Raw genomic sequence first — 21682 nt, forward strand, 5'->3', positions numbered from 1 at the left:
TATTCAAGCACAAATTTATTCTACGAACCTCTTTTAAACATGATATATCTTCTGAAGTACAACTACATTTAACTGAAAGAGTAATTTGACCAAGTTATCTCCTTGGGGCTGTACTTCACTTTTCACTAGGTTATGGGTTCTACAGAAACTTTTTACTGTGGTCTATGCTGGGATGTGGAGCACTCTCTCATCTGCACTGCAGGCTGGCTTTGGATAATCCACTAAGTATCATTTTGGAAAACGTAGCTAATAGCTTTTGAAATCTGCCATCTATTGTTGGGGACCCAGAGGGAAAACGTCAAAGCTTGCTAGGCCAGCTACTCCATTTATTTTGTCTTCGCTAGAAATTTCTAGAGTGTCCTTTGAATAAATTGAGAATGCACTGTAGTACCATCTCCCTGAGTATTTGAACAACTGAACTTCTAGAATACAAGTAGTTCGAAGTGCATGTGTCATTTGAAAGGTAAAGTTCTGCTATATTTGCAATAAGGTCTTGAATATGGTCTATGAATTGGTTGCCATAGGTCATTAATTTCCGTATTACCTATGCAACAAATATATTTTTATTAGAAAATCTAAAATCCTATTCAATTTCTAAAATGAAAGGTGTTCATGTGGAATATACTTATTATTTCAATACACAACTCCAGATGTCTGAATGAACACAAAAGCAAGACAAGACAATTTCAACAACTCTCCAAAATCTAGATTTGTAGAGTATCTGAAAACAGTAATTCAAATTCTAACAAATTTTAACACTAAGCCTTTTTGAAGCATGCTAAAAAGATTTGAGTTTGCCCCTAGACTGGGCATGTTCTAGCAGAACTTTAGTTTTTAAAGGATATTCATTTTAATATAAGATGCATATTTTAGGACAGATCACTTAAATACCAACTACTTTAGCCCATCTGAGGATAAGCTGATTCCCCCTATTGACACATTACAGAGCAGCTCAAATATTGGCAAGAATTATATTTTCACATGCAGAATCACATAACCTCTTGAGGTCCCTTCCAGCCCAACATTTATCTTCTAGTCCAGGGGTAGGAAACTTATGGCACGGATGCTGAAGGCAGCACACGAGCTGACTTTCAGTGGCACTCAAACTGCCCGGGTCCTGGCTACCAGTCTGGAGGTCTCTGCATTTTAATTTAATTTCAAATGAAGCTTCTTAAACATTTTAAAAGCCTTTTTTACTATAAATACAACAATAGTTTAGTTATATATTATAGACTTATAGGAAGAAACCTTCCAAAAAAGTTAAAATGTATGACTGGCACACGAAACCTTAAATTAGAGTGAATAAATGAAGATTCGGCACACTACTTCTGAAAGGTTGCCGATCTCTGCCATCTCCCTACACTGAGGAAGGATTAAGTAAACCTAGACCTAGATATTTATCTAACCAGTTCTTAAAAATCTTTAATGGTGGAATTCCAGCACCTCCCTTAGAAGCCCATTCCAGTGCTTAACTACACTTATAGTTAGATAGTTTTTCCTAATATCTAACCTAAATCTCACTTGGTGCAAACTAAGAAGCTTACTTCTTTTCCTACCCTTCGGTAGCCAAGAAGAACAGGTTACTCTGCTCTTTACAACAACCCTTTACATATTTGAAGAAATCTCCCCTTAATCTTCTCTAGACTAAACATGACCATTTCTTTCACTCTTTCCTCAGATGTCCTGTTTTCTAAACCTTTTATTTTTGTTGCTATTCTCTAGGCTCTCTCCAATTTCTTCAAGGGTAGTGCTCAAAACTGGACACAATACTGCAGCTGAGGCATCACCAGTGCCAATTAGAGCAGAACAATTACCTCCTGTGTCTTACAATACAACACTCCTGTTAAAACGTCTCATAAACACTAATCTTTTTTGCAAAAGCACCATACTGTTAACTCTCATTCAATATGAGATCCACTAAAACAGATAGATCATCTTGTTGATTTCAGACTAATTCTCCAATTTATCAAGATCACTCTGAATTATACTCCCAGACACCAAAGCATTTGCAACTCCTTCCAGATTGGTATCATCCGCAAATTTTACAAGTCAAGTATCAGAGGGGTGGCCATGTTATTCTGGATCGGTAAAAGCAGCAGAGTGTCCTGTGGCACCTTATAGACTAAGTTCATGCTCCAGTACGTCTGTTAGTCTATAAGGTGCCACAGAACTCTTTGCTGCTTTTACAAATTTTACAAGTGTACTTTCTACTCCATCATCCAAGTTATTAATGAAAATATTGAATAGGATTGGACACAGGACAGCCCCGGTGGGACCTCTCTTGGTATGTCCTCACAGTTTGAAAGAGAACCATTGATAACTACTCTCTGATTATGTCTTTTCAGCCGGTTGCACATTCACTTTATAGTACCGTATATATTCACTCATAAGCCCAATTTTTTTAGTGAAAAAGGGAAGCACCGGAGAAGGGGGTCGGCTTATAAAAAGGTCTAGAGAGGGAGAGGTGGGTCACAGCCTCTCCCCGCAACAAAGGGAGCAAGGAGAGGCAGCACAGCCAGCAGAGACAGAAGGGAAGAGGCGGGGCCAGAGTCTCTCCACTTCTGGCCATGCTGCTCTGCCCCTAGCCTCCAAAACAGCTGCAGCTCCGAGGCTGGCAGGCTGCAACCATGCCAGTCAGCCCCACCCCCCAGAGCAGGCTGTGGCCATGCCACCTGTCCCGCTGGAGCACGCTGCGGCCGTGCCTCCTGGCCCGGCCCACTGAAACATGCTGCGACTGCACCACTTGGTCTGGCCCACTGAAGCAGGCTGCGGCTGTGCTGCCCAGCGTGCCGAAGCAGCTCCAGCCAGGTCAGAGGCATCCTCCCCTGACCCTCCCCAGATAAGGTAGGAAGGGATGGGATGGGGAGAGTGTGGGGGTCCTGGGCTAGAGGTGGGGTCATGTGGGCGGTGGTCACAGGGGTTACTCCCCTGACTCCCAGCTTCTCCCCCCCCCAAAATTTCCCCACCAGTTGCTGTCCCGGCCCATCAGGGAAAGCAGCTGGTGTGCTGGGTCACTTCGTTTACTTGGGATGCTCAAGGTAAACAAACCATCTTGGCCCCCCACCGGCTTACCCTGATGGCCCAAGAGCCAAAGTTTGCTGACCCCTGAATTATAGGGTCATCTTATGAAAGGGTTATAAAAAATTTCCAGTTTTACTTATCTATCTTTGGGGGGGGGGGTCATATTATAAATGAACTGGCTTATGATCAAGTATATACAGTATTTAATCTGGACCATGTCTCCCTAATTTGTTTATGAGAATGTCATGTGTAAAAGCTAATGTCTTTTAACACAGTCCATGATTATTATTACATATAATAATCTATTATAATTACATGTTTCGTACATATAATATCTGAAAAATAAATTATTTGGTCAGACACACAAGTCTCTTTCCACACTACAAAACTAAATTATGAAAAAAAATTACCGGTAAAGTACCAATGATAGCTTGATTGGCTTTCAAAAGGAAGACTCCACGTTACAGACCACAGACCTTTTCACCAAATTAGAAAACTTCCTTCAAGACTCTCACAAGATGGAAATAATTTAAATTCAGGTTTAACAGATTAACAAATAATCCATAGGAATTTAATGATAATTCACCCTCCTTTAACATGATATGGTACCATTCTGCAATATTGCAAATGCTAGTTTCCTACTGTATGTTTATTTAATCCCTTGACTCTTAAATATTTCCTAAAATTCTAGAGAAAGTGTATTATATTATAAGTTTCTCAGTGTTGAGACCTTATCTGCCTTTATTTTTGCACAGGACCGCACAAAGCTATGATAAAATATAAATAAATGATATTACCACTGAATGACAGATGCACTAGGGCTAGTGGCCCCCACTGGATTAGGATTTTATCTCAGAATGTTGAGATTTTCAAAATCCTTTTTAAAATAATTATTTTGTTTTAAGAAGTGATCAAATTTCAGAAAAAGCAGTAGTAACTACACTGTACTTTTAGATGTCAGATTTTTTTCAGATTGCAGACCACTGAATTGAAAAAATGAACTCCTACATATCATAAATAAATGCAAAATTGCCCCTTCCATTATAAAGATGAAAATACTGAACAGTTTACAGGAATGTGTGATTCACAAAACACGAGAAAATACTTTAACAGTCTTAACATTTGACTCACATTTTAAAATATTCTCTATTCATTCAATATTCAAAAAAGGTTATAACTAAGAGAAAAGGCTGGATTCAAAGATTAAAATTGTAATATAATTTTTGTTTAAAAGCTGGATAAGTATAGATTAGGGAATGGTATAGCCTCAACTCAAGAGGCAAATACATTAAAGTTGCAATAAAGACACTCAGAAGGGAAGTGCTCTCTGAGCTGTGGAGTTAAAGCAGATTAGCAGAAACATGGCTGTTATTATAGGGGGAAGGAGGAGAGCTTTGGAGCCTGGGGAAAAAAGAATGCAGGGAGGGGAAGGGAAATGGACAGACCTTTGAACTAAAGCTGGTTTAGGGTGGAGCCATTTTAAAGCCAGGGTGTAGCCAGGGAAAGAAAGTCTGAGTTTAACAGTTTCCAGACACTTGAAAATAACCTGACCTAACCCTTTAATAATGGAAACTTGAAACTTCTATTCCTGTAAAAAGATTGAATCTCATTAATTTCATAAATTTATAACTATAGTTAAGTGAAGTATCTGAACTTTTCCCTGAACATTCTACGATGAACTAGTCATTGAACATTCTTCAGACCAATACAGGATTCATTGTATTTCCTTTGTTTTGCTGCTACTAGCAGCTATTTAAAGCCAATTTCCTTGCATACATTAACATTATACATTTTATACATTTAAAACAGAGAGTGTAACAAAAGAATTTAAAAATCTGGGCATTTTCCTAACCCAGTGGAATGCAGAACATGGACTAAACTGATTTAGATTTCAGGAAAAGAATTCTGGGAGTGGTACTGGAGCACTTAAACTGTAATCCCTACAGGTCTGGTTTTAAAGAGAGCCTAGCTCTCCAGTGTATCGCCACCTATCCTCTGGTGTCACAAAATGCACAATTGTTTCACAAGTTGATTAATCGTATTGCCAAACACATCTAAATAGTAGCAAGGTAACCATAATACCCTGTATTATAACCCTGGCTTAACTGCTAAATTGCCAATCTGTTTTTAATTAAGTTACTTTTTTGAGGCGGCATCTTGTTTGAAGCTCAAACTGGAGCAAAACTATTACTTTGTTCTTCAATATAAATATACACACAACCCCGAAAAAAGTCTGATATCTTTGTAAGATTCTTAACCTCTTAAGTTTCCCAAGAACCACCTTGCACCATAATTCTGTCTATCCGACTTAAAACAAGAAATGTTGTGATCTTTCACAAATTGAGTGTAAAAGCAGCATAAAAGCAGTCTAAATAATGAGGCTCTAATCTACTTAAAATTTGAGCCCAAATGTTGCTTTTATAATCTAAAACATTCCAGATTACTCTAACAGCTCAACTTTTCACTAAACCAGTTTTAAATTCACGAATGTAGCAATACTCAAACACTAATGTTCAATTTTATATTTAACACTGGAACTAAAAAAATAAAAAGGAAACTGATGGGTTACAGCTTCATCCTGCTCCAGTAACACTGAGCATCACTGTTGCAGATACTTGTGTCTTGGACCAGTTATTTTCTGTCCTCCTTTTCCACATCTGTGCAACAGCAGTGCTAAACAAAAATAATGGATCTACAAAAGAAAGTATACAACCTACAACAACTGTAAGGGGTGCAAAAACCTCAAAATACTATATTAGAAATTTTATTAAAAATTTTAATAAAACCTGTTCTCCATCTCATTAGACACAATGTCCTTTGACATTCATTGGACAGATAATTGTACATCAAAGTCTACTTAATAAAATCTACAACAGAATGACTGAGGCTTTGGTTTCCTTTAAGGAGTCCACACAAAATACAAAAAGGATAGAGTCTTAGGATCTTTTCAAACAAAACTTGACAGAACTAACAGCATAAACCTCTTTTGTTAGCTAATTTATATAGAAAATTACTCTGGAAAGCAATCAATCAATCAGTCTCTTCCAAATTTCAGTTGGTTCGACTGAATAGAATTGTATTTTATAAACCTCCTTGTAAAAATTTATCTACATAAAAAATACATTATACAAACCTAGAAGACTTCACTGAAACTTATGGGCCCACTCAAAACCCACCACAACTGCCATCTTGATAGTTAGAAAGAGAGACCAAAAACAAAGGTCCAAAGGGTCCCCTTGAGCATAAATATATATTTCAAAAGCCCCTTTCATACAAAGACTTTATTAGGCCAATACTTAAAAAAGTAAGTGACAAGAGGATGGGAATTCACAACTCCATTAACTGCAGAAACCTCATGGGGCCATTGGTACAAACAAACCCTGTCTACACTACAGAGTTAGGTGGACATAAGGTAATTTAACTGTGTAAGTGTCTACACTAAAATGTAGCTCCCATCAATGTAACTAGAATAGTTCAGTGTTTTGAGCATTGGCCTGCTAAACCCAGAGTTGTGAGTTTGATCCTTGGGGGGACGATTTAGGGATCTGGGGCAAAAATCTGTCTGGGGATTGGTCCTGCTTTGAGCAGTGGTTGGACTAGATGACCTCCTGAGGTCCCTTCCAACCCTGTTATTCTATGAAATGTAGTGAACTAGCCCACTACATTGACTTAATAACTCTACCTTCACAAGAGGAGTAGCATAAGGCTTAGGTTGATATAGTTAAGTCAACACAGTGTTAGTGTGACACTGTGTTGCTTACATCAACTGTTGCTGCCTTTCTGAGCTGTCCCACAATGCCCCTTCCTTATAGTTAAATGAGTGGAAGTTCTCCAGGAAAGGATGCAAACCATCAACACAAGAAGCGTAGTGTGGACATGAAAAACAATTTAATTACTGTGGAGGCAATACTTCACCATAACTTAAGTTGACTTAATTTTGTAGGGTAGACTTGCTGTAAGTAACGGGTGAGACGCTAGTACCTCTACAATTACAACGTCAGTGAAACAAAACACTACTATCTGCCTGTGACATAACGAGGCCTCAGCTGATGATGGCTTGCACCTTCTTTTTCTACATTTTACATACTACTGTGTATTTTGGTGGCTTGCTGGAAAATATGTATTTTTGGGAGAACCAACGTTTAAAATTTTATAAGAATTCAAAATAGATACTTACCAGCAGCAAACAGGCAATCTCCTCCACTCACTAATTTTTAAGTTAATCCAGATATATTCAGGAGGACTGATTCAGTTTACTTCTGCCAAGCAACATCCAAGGAGCACAGACTCTTCTGTAATTGTCCTTGAATACCAAATATGAACTACTGAACCCGTAAGTATTCCTGTTAAATGGCCCTCCACCCTCAAATTTGTTTCCCCAGAGCAGACTCTAGAGAAGCTTCACTCTCCATGATGATATGTGCCAGTTAGACTACCAGTTCTGCAGACAGATGCCCGCCATCCACATTCTACAAGGGAAGTGTCCCTTTGGTGTCCCACTCACTAAACAGAATGTTCTGCTGACTAAGGTTAACGATCCATATTATGAAGGGTTAGATGAAGTGCATCCCACTCAGATATACAGAAGACAGGAAATCATATAAAGGAAAATTATCTTACACAAAGATCTCAAAATAAACTTTCTTGCAGAAGAATTTCATATACAAGGCCTACTTAATTTGCAATACTGCAGATCCACAATATTAGGCTTCCACTGCAATTTGATTTTAATAAGCTTACTTTGCACAATTTAAATACATTTTAAGGTTTGCAACACACTTTTTTCCCTATTAGTACAGTAGAACCCCATTTCTCTGAGCTGACAGAGGCAGGGGCTCCCGCTGCCAACCCTGCACATAGCCAGGGCTCCTGTTGTCAGCCCCTGGCTCTAAGGACTGTAATATAGTTGCAGCAAAATGTCTGGTTATCAAAAAAAAAAATTAGCAGGCATAACATAATACTTGAGTGTTTGTATTGTTTCAGCAAATTTTTCTTAAACAAATAGGTCTTCTCTGGCTTTTCCAAATTACTGCAATTCGTAAAGGTCCATTATTACTTCTCCACGATTTTTCATGTCTTGTCCACACAGTTCATAGGATGGATCACTACACACAACAGAGCAAGATTTTCTAAACAGCATGCCTGCAAATGTCAATGTGTTCAGTGATCACACACTATTCTTATGTACTTTTTAACCTGAAAACAATGTTTATGGCTGTACACACTTGTCTTGCTTCTGATGTCATGATTCCCTATTTGTGATGGAGAACTCCAACATTTTTCCTCATGTTGTGAATATCTATAGCTCAATGGGACAATCTGATGGATAAGGGCCTGACAAGCTGAAAAACCTTCAAAAAGTGCATCAGAAAGTTGCATCATCATGCTTGGCTGACCCATGGATGGCAGTGGAAGTCCACAAATAGCAGACTATGAATAGCCTGGAACGCAGAGAGAGCTATGAAAATTTGAAAATGGTTTAGTAGCTGGGAGCCATTACATTTAAAACCAGACTGAAGATTTCAATGTGGGAGACAAATGTATAAAATGCTGAAAGTGGAAACCAATATGGCTCATTTGTAATGGCTCCCAGCTACCAAATGAATGTACATTTTATTGTACCCACCACCTCATTGTTCTTTTCTGTATATAAACCTGCTGACCACTTAGTTTAGCTCCACTGAGGCACATAGGACTCAAGAATTGCCTATATACAGTGTTTGGCTAGGCAAGGAAGTTTCTTTACCCATTAACTGATATGGTCTTCATTTTGCACAGGCAAAAACTGACAAATTAGCAATAAATTGTCTGGTGATTGCCGCAAATTTGGTTTATTTACCTCCTTTTCAGGCTCAGAAGCAACATATCCCTCTTTTAGATAGCAGAACTTCTGCAAAGATCATTCAATTTTATTGTTAAATTCTAATACCATTGTCTCACTCACCAGATCTTTCCAAAGGCAGAGCTGAAAGAAAAGACATTGCCATTTAGAAAGAGGAAGAACAGGGAAAGATATTTTCACTAACAGAAGCAACATACGAAGGTGCCTCCATGAAGACTATACTAATTATGAGTCAACAGGAGTGTGTTCTTTTGTGCCAAATATATGGCGGATATGCCCACCACTTGAGGAGCTGCAACATATGGCATCTGGGTTGCAGAAAATGAAATAACAACCAACTTTTTTGGGAAGCTCAGTGTCAGTTAGCTGTCTCTGATGTACAACTTAGTCTATGCCATCTAGGCTCTTATACCATACCCATCACCTTCCACAATTAAGATTTTAACCATATGTTCTGTATTTCTATTTGATATAAAAATCTCTAGTAGGAAGATATAAACCCCATCCCAGCCAGTGATTTGTTAAAACTTGCCTTAGACAAGTCTGCTGAGAGACACACACTACCCTGCACAAAAGCTCAGTAATGATACAAAATATAGTGGAAAAGGGTACTTTGAAAATATTATATGTTTGGAGTGGCAAACACTTTAAATAAAGTGATCAAAATTTAGATGCTATAACTTTGTGCTTTAAAACTACAATTCCCACCAAGGGCACCTTTTTTTGGTGGTGGCGGTGGTAATAATGGAGCCAACCAGGCTGCTATAAAGACAGACAAGTTGGGAGGTCAATACGAACCATGATGGACAAAAGATTGAATGACTCTGGCAGACTGAAATACCATTGCAGCCTGTAGGAGACAAAGATTTTGCCTCCCATGCTATATGCAGCATTTCAATACTTTGTCATGTATGTTCTGGTCTCATATCTTTAGGGTATTTTTAGTATCCAAGGCATAGCTCAGTGGTTTGAGCCTCGGCCTACTAAACCCAGGATTGTAAGCTCAATCCTTGAGGGGGCCATTTAGGGATCTGGGGCAAAAATCTGTCTGGGGACTGGCCCTGCTTTGAGCAGGGGGTTGGACTAGATGACCACCTGAGGCGCCTTCCAACCCTATGATTATTAGATACATTATTTTCCTCCTTTAAAATCTGCACTTTTCTCTCTACAAGTTGCCAATAATTCTTATTTTAGACAACTCGACTAGGTTATGACATGATGTTTGGGACAAACACTGATAGGTGCCTCAAAATAATTTCTAACCTTCAAGGAGGCAGGGACAGAAGGCTTAAGTAGCAGCTTTAACACTAGGTCAAAAAAGGTTGCTTATTCCCTTACCTAACCTAGGCAAGAGGTTAGAAAAGGGATAGGGGGGCATTATTATTTTTCAAACTTCTGCAGTACTGTACAAATTTTTAAGTTGATCTGCAAATATTTCAGAAAGAGTGGAAGCTTATTTATGATGGAGAGTACATGGAATAAGGTTAATTTTTCTGCTGTAAAACCTCATACTTTTGAAGTTTGCATCTCGATCAAAAGGAAAAAGTATCTTAGCCATCTCATCCACGTATAGACTGAATCTCTCTGGTTCATTTGCAAAAATTTCAGACACTTTGAAAACATTATCTAAAATGGGATTTTAATGCATATTACTAGCTCTTCTTCCTTACAGATACACTTCTTATATTCTAGGGTGATGGATTAAGTTATTACAGAAGGGTTGCATACCCATTTGTGTGGCTGTAACAGGATGTGGGACTACAGAAAAATTTAGTAGCAGAGTTGGAAAGAGGGATAGCTGTTCGGAAGGATGGGCAAGTAATAGCTTGGAGAGATTTTGAAAGGCTAGCATGCCTGGGCATTTTTAGTAGAGCTGCTGTTACTGTGGAGGGGTAAGAATAGCTTGCAGGTAGGACACTTCATATCTGGGAAGAGGGAAAATAATGAACAGAAAAAGATTTCAGTGGGGTTTTTTTGTACTATAACAGCTGTTAGGGTAAGTATACACTACAATCAGAAGTGTGACTGCACATGTGTGATGAAGCTATCTTGAACAACTATAGCAACAAAGAAGAAACAGCTGTAAATGCCTATCTAAGGACCTTGGGCGGGTACATATTCTGGCAAAGAACAGAGACCATTTGTTCTTCGTAGCAAAAAGGTCCATCACAGAAAGCTCCATTTGCTGGAATATAAGCTTGAGAACACAAGTCCTTCTAGGACCACTCATGGTTGGCAGTTTACCTCAGCGAATAGTATTCGGCCAGATCATTGTTCCTGAAAGGTCACTAGAAATGACCTGTTGCCATATTCATCACTGGTCACAGACTCCCTAAGGCAGCAGTTTTCAAACTGTGGGTTGTGACCCCAAAGTGAGCTGTGACGCCATTTTAATAGGGTCGACAGGGCCAGTGTTAGACTTGGTGATGCCCAAGGGCTCCAGCCTGGGGCAGCAGTACTTGGGCTCCACTCCAGCTTCGTCCATCCTCCCCCCCGGCCCAGTCACAGTCACTTTTGTTGTCAGAAAGGGGTCATAGTGCAATGAAGTTTGAGAACCGCTGCAAGTGAAGAAAACCAAATATTAAATTCCACTTGGACTTGCAGTGTAAGTGCAGTTGGTACATAGGCTATCATCAGCCAAGGCCTCATCTGTGAAGGGAAAAATTGTGGCTTCCACCCCAGCAGAGGTAGACACTTGATGGGGTACACTCAGAAACCAGAAAGGAGACAGAGGTGCATCTATCCTTGTAACTATGACAGACCTGTCTGTCAGGATCTGAAGGCTTTGGATATCAAGGTCAACGTGTGATGGGAATCCTGACAACTTGTAGAAAGACATTCTTGCAAGCCCCGAAAAATACTGAGAAAATGTTGTGAACTAGGAACCTAAGCGGGGTTTAAACAAGGTTGCTCTGTATTATGACAAAGTATTTTAATTTTCAGAGATCTCATTCCTTCACGCCTCTAGTGTACTATCAAAGGTATTCAAGTTTTATTCTTCAGTTCAGCCAGACCACCCTTCACTCCAACGTCATGGAACAGAACCCTATACATTGCTCTATTCACTCTCTTTCTACTCCTATAGCTGTCTAAAAATATCTTCAGTAGTGTTCAAGGTAATGTGCAAAATAAGAAAGTTAGTACGGTACTGCCCTTCCAATTATTAAAATCTTTTAGGTAAATAAGTTGGACATCTGTATTCAATAGCAGTTTTGCACAGAAGTGCCACACTAATTTTTTGTTGTTAGCTTGATAAAGAAATACTTCTTGAGTTTTTTTTAAACATACTCAAACGCTCTGAACAACATTTAATAGACTATTTTGCAGTTATACATACCACTCCCCACAGAGACCAAACTGAACATTTACTTCAGAATCAAGGTTGTCTTTGTTTAGTAAATATTACCTTAGTAGCTTAAATGAATTAAAGCTGTTTTTTCCTAGTGTTTCTCTTTTCACTTTATGTGAAAATGGAAATAGTTTGTTGACATTTTGACACTTTAGTTTGAAAACACACCAAATTCTTGCACTGCTCTGGTAGCCTACAGGCACTTTCTCCTCCACTCTTTAAAGAAACATATTTAAATAGTGAAGTTGATGCTCTATGCTTAGAGATAAAATATTGTATGAAAATATTAGAGAATGAAGAGGCGGCATGTTTTCTCTTGCTTTTATTCTTGTTCAATTTTACAAACACCTCTTTGAATCTTTTAGCATTCTTGCTTTCTCTTCAAAATAGAGCGTGCAGCCAGCTGAATTCTCCACCAGGATTACAGACGACAGTCCTCCAATAGCAGGCAGCAGGATTGTGTGGAGTTCTAATCAAACTATGTGGCTGAGCCTTCCATGCCATTGGCAACAGTTGATGTTTCACAGCATAAAGGGTTTTGACTGGAGAGTGTTTGGGTTTCTCAGGTCCCAACCATTTTAAGGCATTTTAATATTAATTAGATAATAAATGCACAACATACATCTTGAAAATATGACTCAGTTCTGATGGTAGATTACTTTGGCCACAAAAGGTAGCAATATCCTTTTAAACCCCCATAAAATTAACATAACAACCAGAGCCTCTCATTCAAAACACAGCTATTACTTGTGCTAGCTGCTGAAACTTTGTTATAAGTTCCACAGACTCTGTATCTTGGAAAATGAATGTATTCAGTTTTGGTTTGAAAAATTATCTAATGCTACATGACTTACTTATTTTAAACTATTAACAATCATTCCAAGCTTTTGGGAGCAAAGATTCAAAAGATGAGTGGGAGTGTTTCCTTAGAAATAAATTTCTGAACCAGAATTACTGTGCTTGAGTTGACATGTATTAGCAAAACCGTTAATAAATTTCTCAAACACACACACAAAGAGTGGCAGAAGTTTCAATTATATGAGAAAAGGAACACATCTGTTTTATAAGGCTAACAGCATTTCCTGTGAAGATAACTGACCTCTGTGAGGCCAACCTTTAATACCATCAAATCCTACAGTCCAGAGTCTTTAATCCTGTAAAGGGAATATTCCTAACACTAACTGAATAGTCTAAAAAATAAACAAGACCTTGTCTGAAACTTCAGATGCTTTTTTTATTATTCAGAATAATCCAAGAAGCAGCATTTTAATTCTTTACTAATGCTAAAGGGTTTATAACAAGAAGTTGAAAAATAAGCCAGCCAAATTCTTAAGCTAAATCTCTGTAAAAAGCTTCTTCTTGTTTAAACAATTGTACAAAAAAGTTGCAATGTGAAAATACATTTCTCAATTTACCTTTTAAAAGTTGCGATTCTAGTAAATTTTGTCAGAAAAGACTTAAAGGAGCGTACATCTTTCCACAAGTCTCAATACTTTCTTAAAGGAAGAGCGGAGTACTTTATTTCTAATAAATGACTTGCAGAAAAGAAACTAGAGGATTAACCAAGTGAAGATCTAGTAATCATGTGAAGGTGGTTGCTCCTATTAGATATCCTATACAGATATGAATACAGTGTAGAGATGTCAGTAAACAAGAACATCCTTTGAACCTTACCACCTTTGCTCTGCCTAGCTACAAGAACAACTAGAACAACTAAATAGCATACACTTGAAAACACAGAGCAAATAGTATAGTGTTTTTTTCCCCAAACCAAAAAAAGGAGGGGTGCATTGACAGGCACCTCATAGGAAAGCAACTGACAGGTAAGGCAATTAAAGTATCCTAAATTATGAGAAAAAAATCCAACATATCCCAGATATGAGGAAAGGGAAAGAGACTGGCAAGACAGTAATCCAAATAGCAATGGGATAAGAAACACAGCAAAAGCACTAAAGAAATCTGCATGAAAGACCCTTTCAGCTAAATAAAGTGTCCACAGGTGCCAGGAAACAAAAACTGGACCACACAACTGACCTAGCATACTTCACCAAGCTAGAACCTTTTTCATCCCTTGGATACCACCAAAGAGCTCCATGAGAGGGGATGCACAAACATTTTGTGCAATTAAGGCCATCCTTCAGAAACTGCAACTTATCTGATTCTGACTACGACACAGTTGTCACATTCTCAGCAGTCTAGAAACTCAATTTACTCCAGATTCTTTTACAAATCCTGCTTCTGCATTCCTTCCTGGAGAAAGTGGATCCAGACTTCACTGCAAACAGTAAGAATCCCTTTCCCATTTGCTATTTCTATGGTAACCAAGTACCATGGTGCCGTGGCCAATACAATGGTATCACAATTACTCCACACCTTTGCTTTATTTATTTAACTGGCCTGCGGTGTAGTGGAATTCAGGGAATCAAAGCAGTGTCTCTATTCACCTCTGGGATCAGGAGCCAACAGATCCATGAATAATTCTCTTAGCCTTTTCACCAAGAAACTGAATATTTTGGGGTTTGAGGCTCCACTCAATGGGTTTAAATACAGCCCGCTATGGTATTTAGGACCCTTCTAATATGCAGCGCCTGTATTGACAAAATGTATGTTTCCCACTGAAATAAGCTCCATTACCCTGAAGGACTGGTATCTCTTTTACAGTTCAATTGTGTACACTAGCAAAGAATTTCAGAAAATAACTTACTATATAATCAACTCCATAACAGCATCCAAGTTTTAATACATGAATTATTTCTGCAAAACACAGGAGGGGTTTCTGGGCTAGCACTTATTACTTCAAGTCCTAACAAGAAAGACAATTACTTTCATTCTTTTCCTATGTCAACCCAGCAACTCTAAAATACCAACCTGTCAAAAGTTACCAATAAATTAAGGGGACTTAGCGATGACAATGGAACCCTGTATTACTCTCCTCCCACTCCAAAATCCACATAAAATCATGCTTCTTTCTATTTCTATAGGGTCTAGAGAAAATTCTAGGGAAGAACACGTGCAAGGTATCAACACTTTCAGACTATAAACCTGTAATGGCCTTCAGGGAATCATCATTTTAGGCTGCCAGAAGGTCTACACTAACCCGTGGCTTGATATTATTTGCAAATATTGTTCTAAAAGACCTGATTCCAGGACAAATCAGATGTCTCAAGATACTTACAGTCAGATTTCAACAAGATGAAGAGGAGATGGGGCCTCAAAATCTGTAGCAAGTTTACAATTTTTTTTTCTTCTAGGTATCCCAAACACACACACGACGATGGTATATCAAGCACCAATTCCCTCAATATTGAGGTAGTACTTTTTCCACCTTGGCTATGGACTGAATGGGTAAGACCACTTGCAGATCAGCGAAGAGGACAGAGAACCTTACATAAAAAGTTAGGGATAGTTGGAAAAGATTTTCATTAGGGTGGAGACTATTAAATTCACAGTAAGGAGGGGGCTGGAATTTGTTAAAAGGTAATGGTAACAAAACAAGCTAAACATGACCTCTAACACTTTGCTTGCATATGGCATGCATTTGCCATCATCATTTCTTTTTAATCTATTTAGATGATCAGTTCTCTGGGGCTGGGGCATATCTATTACAGCTTTGTGAGGTGCTGAGCATATTTTTGGACACTAAATAAATAGGTAATTAAGAAGCTAAAGAAACCAAAAAATATCAGTGACTAACCTAAGCTCAGCTCTGAAGCCTAGCAGTTTATTAAGTTTAGTAGCTAGCAAGAGGGTTGCTTCCACCTGCTGGAGATGGAAAAAATTAATTTGAGGCAGAAAGCCCTATTACTCATAGGAGTGGAGGAAGTGGTCAACTAAACTCTGATTTTTTCCTATCTCCACCCACTGGAATGGTGAAGTGAACTCACATGCATAGCCTATTTAATTAGATTTCATTTCATCTAATGTACCTGCAGAGTTGGGCACAGGAAGGAAATTTGCAACTGGCAAGCATCCTAAGTATCAAATATTAAATTGTAACCAGAAACAGAAAGCAAATACACAAGGTGTGAAACAGAAAAACAGTATCTCTCAGTCACTTAAAACACTTTTTGGGAATGATTCTGACACTATGGCGGATCACAGAGTGCTCTTGCAGAAGTGTGCCAAGCAGCATTCAATACAAGCCCACTCTTGTGGCAGGGAACAGAGTCTTGTGGAGAGGTGGTACATATGCTGCAAAGGAGCAACATCACTCTGCAACAGTAAAGGAGAGGAGAATTCTGTCTCTGATCAATTCTCCAGCTGGCTTAAGTAGGAATACCACAAGCTGGCCAGCCTTCAGATACCTCCCTTCTTCAGTAGGATTGCTTGTATTCAGGACCATAGTGTTTGTGGTGCAGCAGACAGATCTCTGTAGGTCCCTATCTGTGCTGGCATCACTTCGTTTGTTTATTTTGGTATTTCACTCAATTTCAACAGTGAACAATAAGTAAGATTGTTTCTAAATAGTTTCTCTTTCTGATCTACTGGCATTACTGGAATGTTTAGGTTTTTTTTAAAAAAAGATTTAATGAAACAAGTTCTAGTGATTAGGGTCTGTGTGTGTTTTAACTAGGGCTGTCAGTTAATCACAGTTAACTGATGCGATTAACTCAAAAAAATTAAATGTGATTAAAAACTAATTGTGACTAATCACACTGTTAACAATACCTACTGAAATTTATTAAATATTTTTGATGTTTTTCTACATTTTTAAATATATTGATTTCTATAACATAGAATACAAAGTGCACACTTTATATTTTTTATTACAAATATTTGCACTGTAAATAGCATTTTTCAATTCACCTCATACAAATACTGTTGTACAATTTCTTTATCTTGAAAGAGGAAAACACAACAAAAAAAAATCTACACTGTAAGTTTCTCTTCATTGTGAAAGAGATTGCACAACAGTACCTGTATGAGGTGAACTGAAAAATACTATTTCTTTTACCATTTTTACAGTGCAAATATTTGTAATAAAAATAAAGTGAGCACTGGGTACACTTCGTATTCTGTGTTGTAACTGAAATCAATATATTTGAAAATGTAAAAAACATCCACAAATATTTAAATAAGTAGTATTCTATTATTGTTTTATAGCATGATTAATTGTGATTTAAAAAAATTAATCACTTGACAGCCCTAGTTTTAACACACAAAATGTAGATTTAAGGCCATCCTAAACTATTTGATAGTGTCCACTGAAGCAGATGTCTGAAGACTGCACTGAATCAATGCTGGAAATCTCTTTTGGGTGGGAGTAGGGTGTTTTTGTGACCATTTTCAAGTTAATACTGTGCAGTACCTTAATAATTAGGAACTCAGTGACAAGATCCTATTAATTCCAACAGCAGAATCTCCTGTATTATGCCACTGAATATCTCTGACATATGTTTTAAGAAACTATACTTTTAAAACAATCCTCGAACATATCCCTGCAATTAGTTTTGCAGTTCCATTTTTGCAGCCATTCCAGCATACTTGTATTTTACTCTATAAACCAGTCCAAAAATGTCCGCAGTGTGAATAATATAAATGCTTGAGTGGTTTTTATGGGGTGGTGTGCAAGTCAGAAATACTTATGCTTGAACAACATCACTTAACTGGGAACAACAGGCTTTATTCAAGTATACTCTGAAGTTTGAGAACTATAAACCCAAAATTCATTATAAGCCATTATCATCATTTGGCATTGTTGGTTTTATATTAAAATTGTTTAGGTTTTTATCATTAACTAATATGGATGATCAAAATTATATGCAAGCTTTTTGCTACACACAACAAATTAAATCCAAATATTTCTAGACTGTTACTCTTTCCATCTAATTTGACTTTCCATACATTTAACATTCAAATTCCAGACCACAAATATTTCACTAATACTGCCCTTCAACTTCAAATAGTATCAATTATGTAGCACTTTTTCCTCACATTATAGTTCTGTTTCTTACAAGATAAATGAAAACATATAATAGTATTTACTTTATACATTACACCTCTCTCTCACACACATCCCCCTCCCCCTTTCCTGCCTTTATGTACCAGCATACAGTAACGTACATTTGGTTAATAACTCATGACAGGCTGGGATTTCCAAAGAAGGCCAAGGGAGTTGAGCACCTTGTACTCACTGAAATTCAATGGCAGTTGGCACTTAACACACTCAGGCTCCTTTGAAAATCTCAGGCATAATTTTGACAGGCAAATATTTATTCTTGAACCTAAATAATTGGTGGATAAAGTGAATATAGCTAGACAATTTTCATATTATTTTAAAAATAAACACTGATGAAGATTCAAAAGAGTTGAAGAATGTGTTTGTCTCCCTTGAAATGCATTTAAAGCTGCTCATCTGAAAGACTGCAGATATTCATAATAAACTAATAGAGGGTCTAAACCATAAAACTACATGAGGACTTTCATTCTTAAAGCCACTAAACACTTGGCTGACAGTTGATTAAGGAGGAACGTGGATGCTACATTGTCCTTAATTGCCCCCTCTGTCAACACCATAGCTGTTCCTCCATTGAGGAGTGATTTAAGTAGGCCAAAGCAGTGAAACTGGTGCTCCTGTAGGTACTAGAAAGGAGTGTTAAAAACAGTAGTCTCATTAAGATGCAGCGATTAGAGCACATGCAGTAGCAAGTAAAAGACTCCTTTCTCTATATAACCAGTGCTCCTCAGCCCTGACCTGAAATGATTATTCTAGCACAGTGGTTCCCAAACTGGGGTTCATGAACCCCTGGGGATTCACAAAATGTCACAGGGGGTTCTTGGGGAAAAAATTCTCTAATGGCGGACAGAGCTGTCCCTAGGGATCGCAGGCACCACAGGGCCAGCCCAGAGCCCCAGGGACTTCCAAGACCTATGCAGATCAAAGCAAGCATATCTATCACACTCAGGAGATTTAAACTTCAAGACTCCTTATAAGAAACTGAAAGGGAGGTGGATTTTTTTTTTGCGGTTTTTAAAATTAAATAGGCTGCTCGTATTGTTTTTTTAATTATGATGAAGAACAAGTTTAAGCTTTGCGTAACTTGTGTTGTGTGCCTGGACTGCTCAAGACCTGAATGTTGTGTAGGAGGAACTCTGAGCTGGCTTTTTAAATACCTTCATGCTGTTTCACTCTAATACTCCTTGATGAAACCTAGAAGCCTTGTCTAATAATAGGCTTAATCAAAGTGATACAAGCTGTCAAAGTGACATCTTAGAAGAGTGTCGCCATTTTCATAATGTAATAAAATACTGTAATGATAAATAATAAATAATAGTGTGTAATAAGCATATCATAAAAACAAATTTTATACTTCCAAGATCACTGCTTTTATACTTTATTCTCAGGTAATGGAGAAAATCCCTGAAAATATTTTCATTTTTAGGAGGGGATTCACGAGACTGACATTTTAGTGAAAGGGGTTCACGGGTGGTTAAAGTTTGGGAACCACTGTTCTAGCAGATGGTCAAGTCCAATTTCAATCCTTTACCAACACTGCTAGTAAGAATGGCAGTTTTGGTGGCAGACAATTGTACATCAAGGACCTGACTTAAGCCACTATTTTATTCACAAATTAATATCTATCAGATGACTATGACTTCAGTGCTCTACTATCCAGAGATAAGTTTGGATAAATGACCTAAAGATATAAGGTTCTATTTTCCATTATCAATCCCCAGAAGTTCTTAATATTTTTATTTCAGTTAATGACAGTGTGCTATAAGTAAAATACTGTCTATATTTGCATTACTACAGCTACTCATTGCTGAAAATCAAAAGACAAAAAAAAAAACCTTACTTGGGTCACGACTGTTGTATGGCCACCCTGAGGCAGATAAAAAAGATGGTACTGGAGAGCTTGCCCTGCTGTCAGTCTCTACTTGCTGTGTAATATGACGCACAGTTTCTTTATTTTTTCTGTTCTTTCTGCGTCCAGTGGGTTGCCAGCCATCCCCTGCTCCTTGTTCTGAGAAAGTGTTCTGTATTGCACTATCCTTGGCAGAACGCAATTCATTCCCTCCATAGTGAGATGGTGAAATTTGCTCCTCTTTGATACGCAAAGACCCATAGCTCATGTCACTGGACCAAAGAGACTGGGATGAAATGTCATCGTGGCTATCTGGTTTTGGTTCTTGATCCTCTTTTCCATAACTGCTCCCTCCTTCATGACAGCTAGCAATGGCCGAATCTCCAGAAGAGTTCGCTGGACTTGTTCGTCGAGCTAACCATGGAGAAATACTCCTACCAGCCACCACTGCTGAAATCAAAGCATCTGTACTACTGCTGGAAGCGGCCCCAAGTTCATAATCAACTAGATCATCTGAGGCATCAGACTTTATACTTATGTCAAGAGCCGCTTTTATGAAATTGTGACAAGCTTGTACAATATCAGTCATTTGAAGATAGCTAGCAGCTGACATCACTTCAATGACATTTCTGCTCGTCAACGCTAAGTGTGCAGAATACATAAAGTCAATGATGGCTTTAAAGCCCTGTGCAGTTACAATGTCTAAATGAGTGACTGTGGCCTGGTCAGATGTCTTCTGCACCTGGCAGTAAAGAGTCTTGAAGTAGCGGCTGCTCCCAAGCAGAACATTTTTGTGAGCCTTAAAGATCTTCCCCTCCACTATAATGCAAACATCACAGAGGATGCCATGCTGTCTCTGCTCATTGAGCTCACGAAGCAGATGACGGTAATGGGAGGCAATCTCCATATCTTCCTTTCGGTTATTCATTTGGGAATCTTTGTGTTTTCTCGTACACAGACTCTGGAGGAAGAAAGGAAAAAAAGTGTTACCTCAAAATGCAAAACAAACATAAAATTGTATTTTGTCAATAGCACTGGTGAAATGAAATGAAGCTGCACCACACTAAATGCTCTTCTAGGATTATCTTGTCACCATAAAACAGAAATTATTGCCTAGCACAGACCGTGTGTTCCTTATGTGATTAATCTTATTCATAATGCTAGTATTCAAATAATTCACAATATTAAGAGAAATCAGAGTGGAAGTTCAATCTCAAATATAAAGGAACATCTCAGACATAATTTTACATGTACCATTGATTATACTTTAAATTAACACAGGATTATGGTGGAAAAGCTTGTCAATAGGGGCTTGTCTACACAGTGGGATAATGCACACTATGAGAGGTGTGATTTCTGAAGTGCAGTAACATGTTGTGCATAAACTATTGCATGAATACCCTGCTGGTGTGCACTAAAGGTTCCCTATTGTGCTTTAACATAGTACTGTTTCAAGCAGCACTGAGTCAGAGAACACTAGGGTATCTTTAGTGCACACCAGCAGTCAATATGGTCCAATTAATGTGAAACACATTAGTGTTGTAGACAAGCTTTGTTTTATTAAAATGGTCCGGATAAAATACCTGTCAGTTTTTCATCATTTAAGTTTTGATAAATAAGAAGAAGAGTTGAAACTATGCTAATGGATGCAAACCACTGAATAGT

At 38.1% G+C, this 21682-nt stretch overlaps 1 protein-coding gene across 9 annotated transcripts in view; it reads right to left on the reverse strand.

Annotated features, from left to right (window-relative positions):
- Positions 1-21682, reverse strand: part of ZBTB46 (zinc finger and BTB domain containing 46) — a 99008-nt gene that overhangs the window by 55909 nt on the left and 21417 nt on the right. For all 9 annotated transcript variants that reach the window (XR_003996565.1, XR_003996566.1, XM_030533853.1 and 6 more), the window contains one exon: positions 20009-20978. Coding sequence is in view for 7 of the 9 variants with exons in the window: in XM_030533853.1 (XP_030389713.1) it covers positions 20009-20945 (937 nt within the window). In the remaining 2 variants the exon portion in view is untranslated. The remainder of the gene's footprint in view (positions 1-20008; positions 20979-21682) is intronic.

This window comes from Gopherus evgoodei, chromosome 14, assembly GCF_007399415.2.
Source record: "Gopherus evgoodei ecotype Sinaloan lineage chromosome 14, rGopEvg1_v1.p, whole genome shotgun sequence".
Classification (NCBI taxonomy): domain Eukaryota; kingdom Metazoa; phylum Chordata; order Testudines; family Testudinidae; genus Gopherus; species Gopherus evgoodei.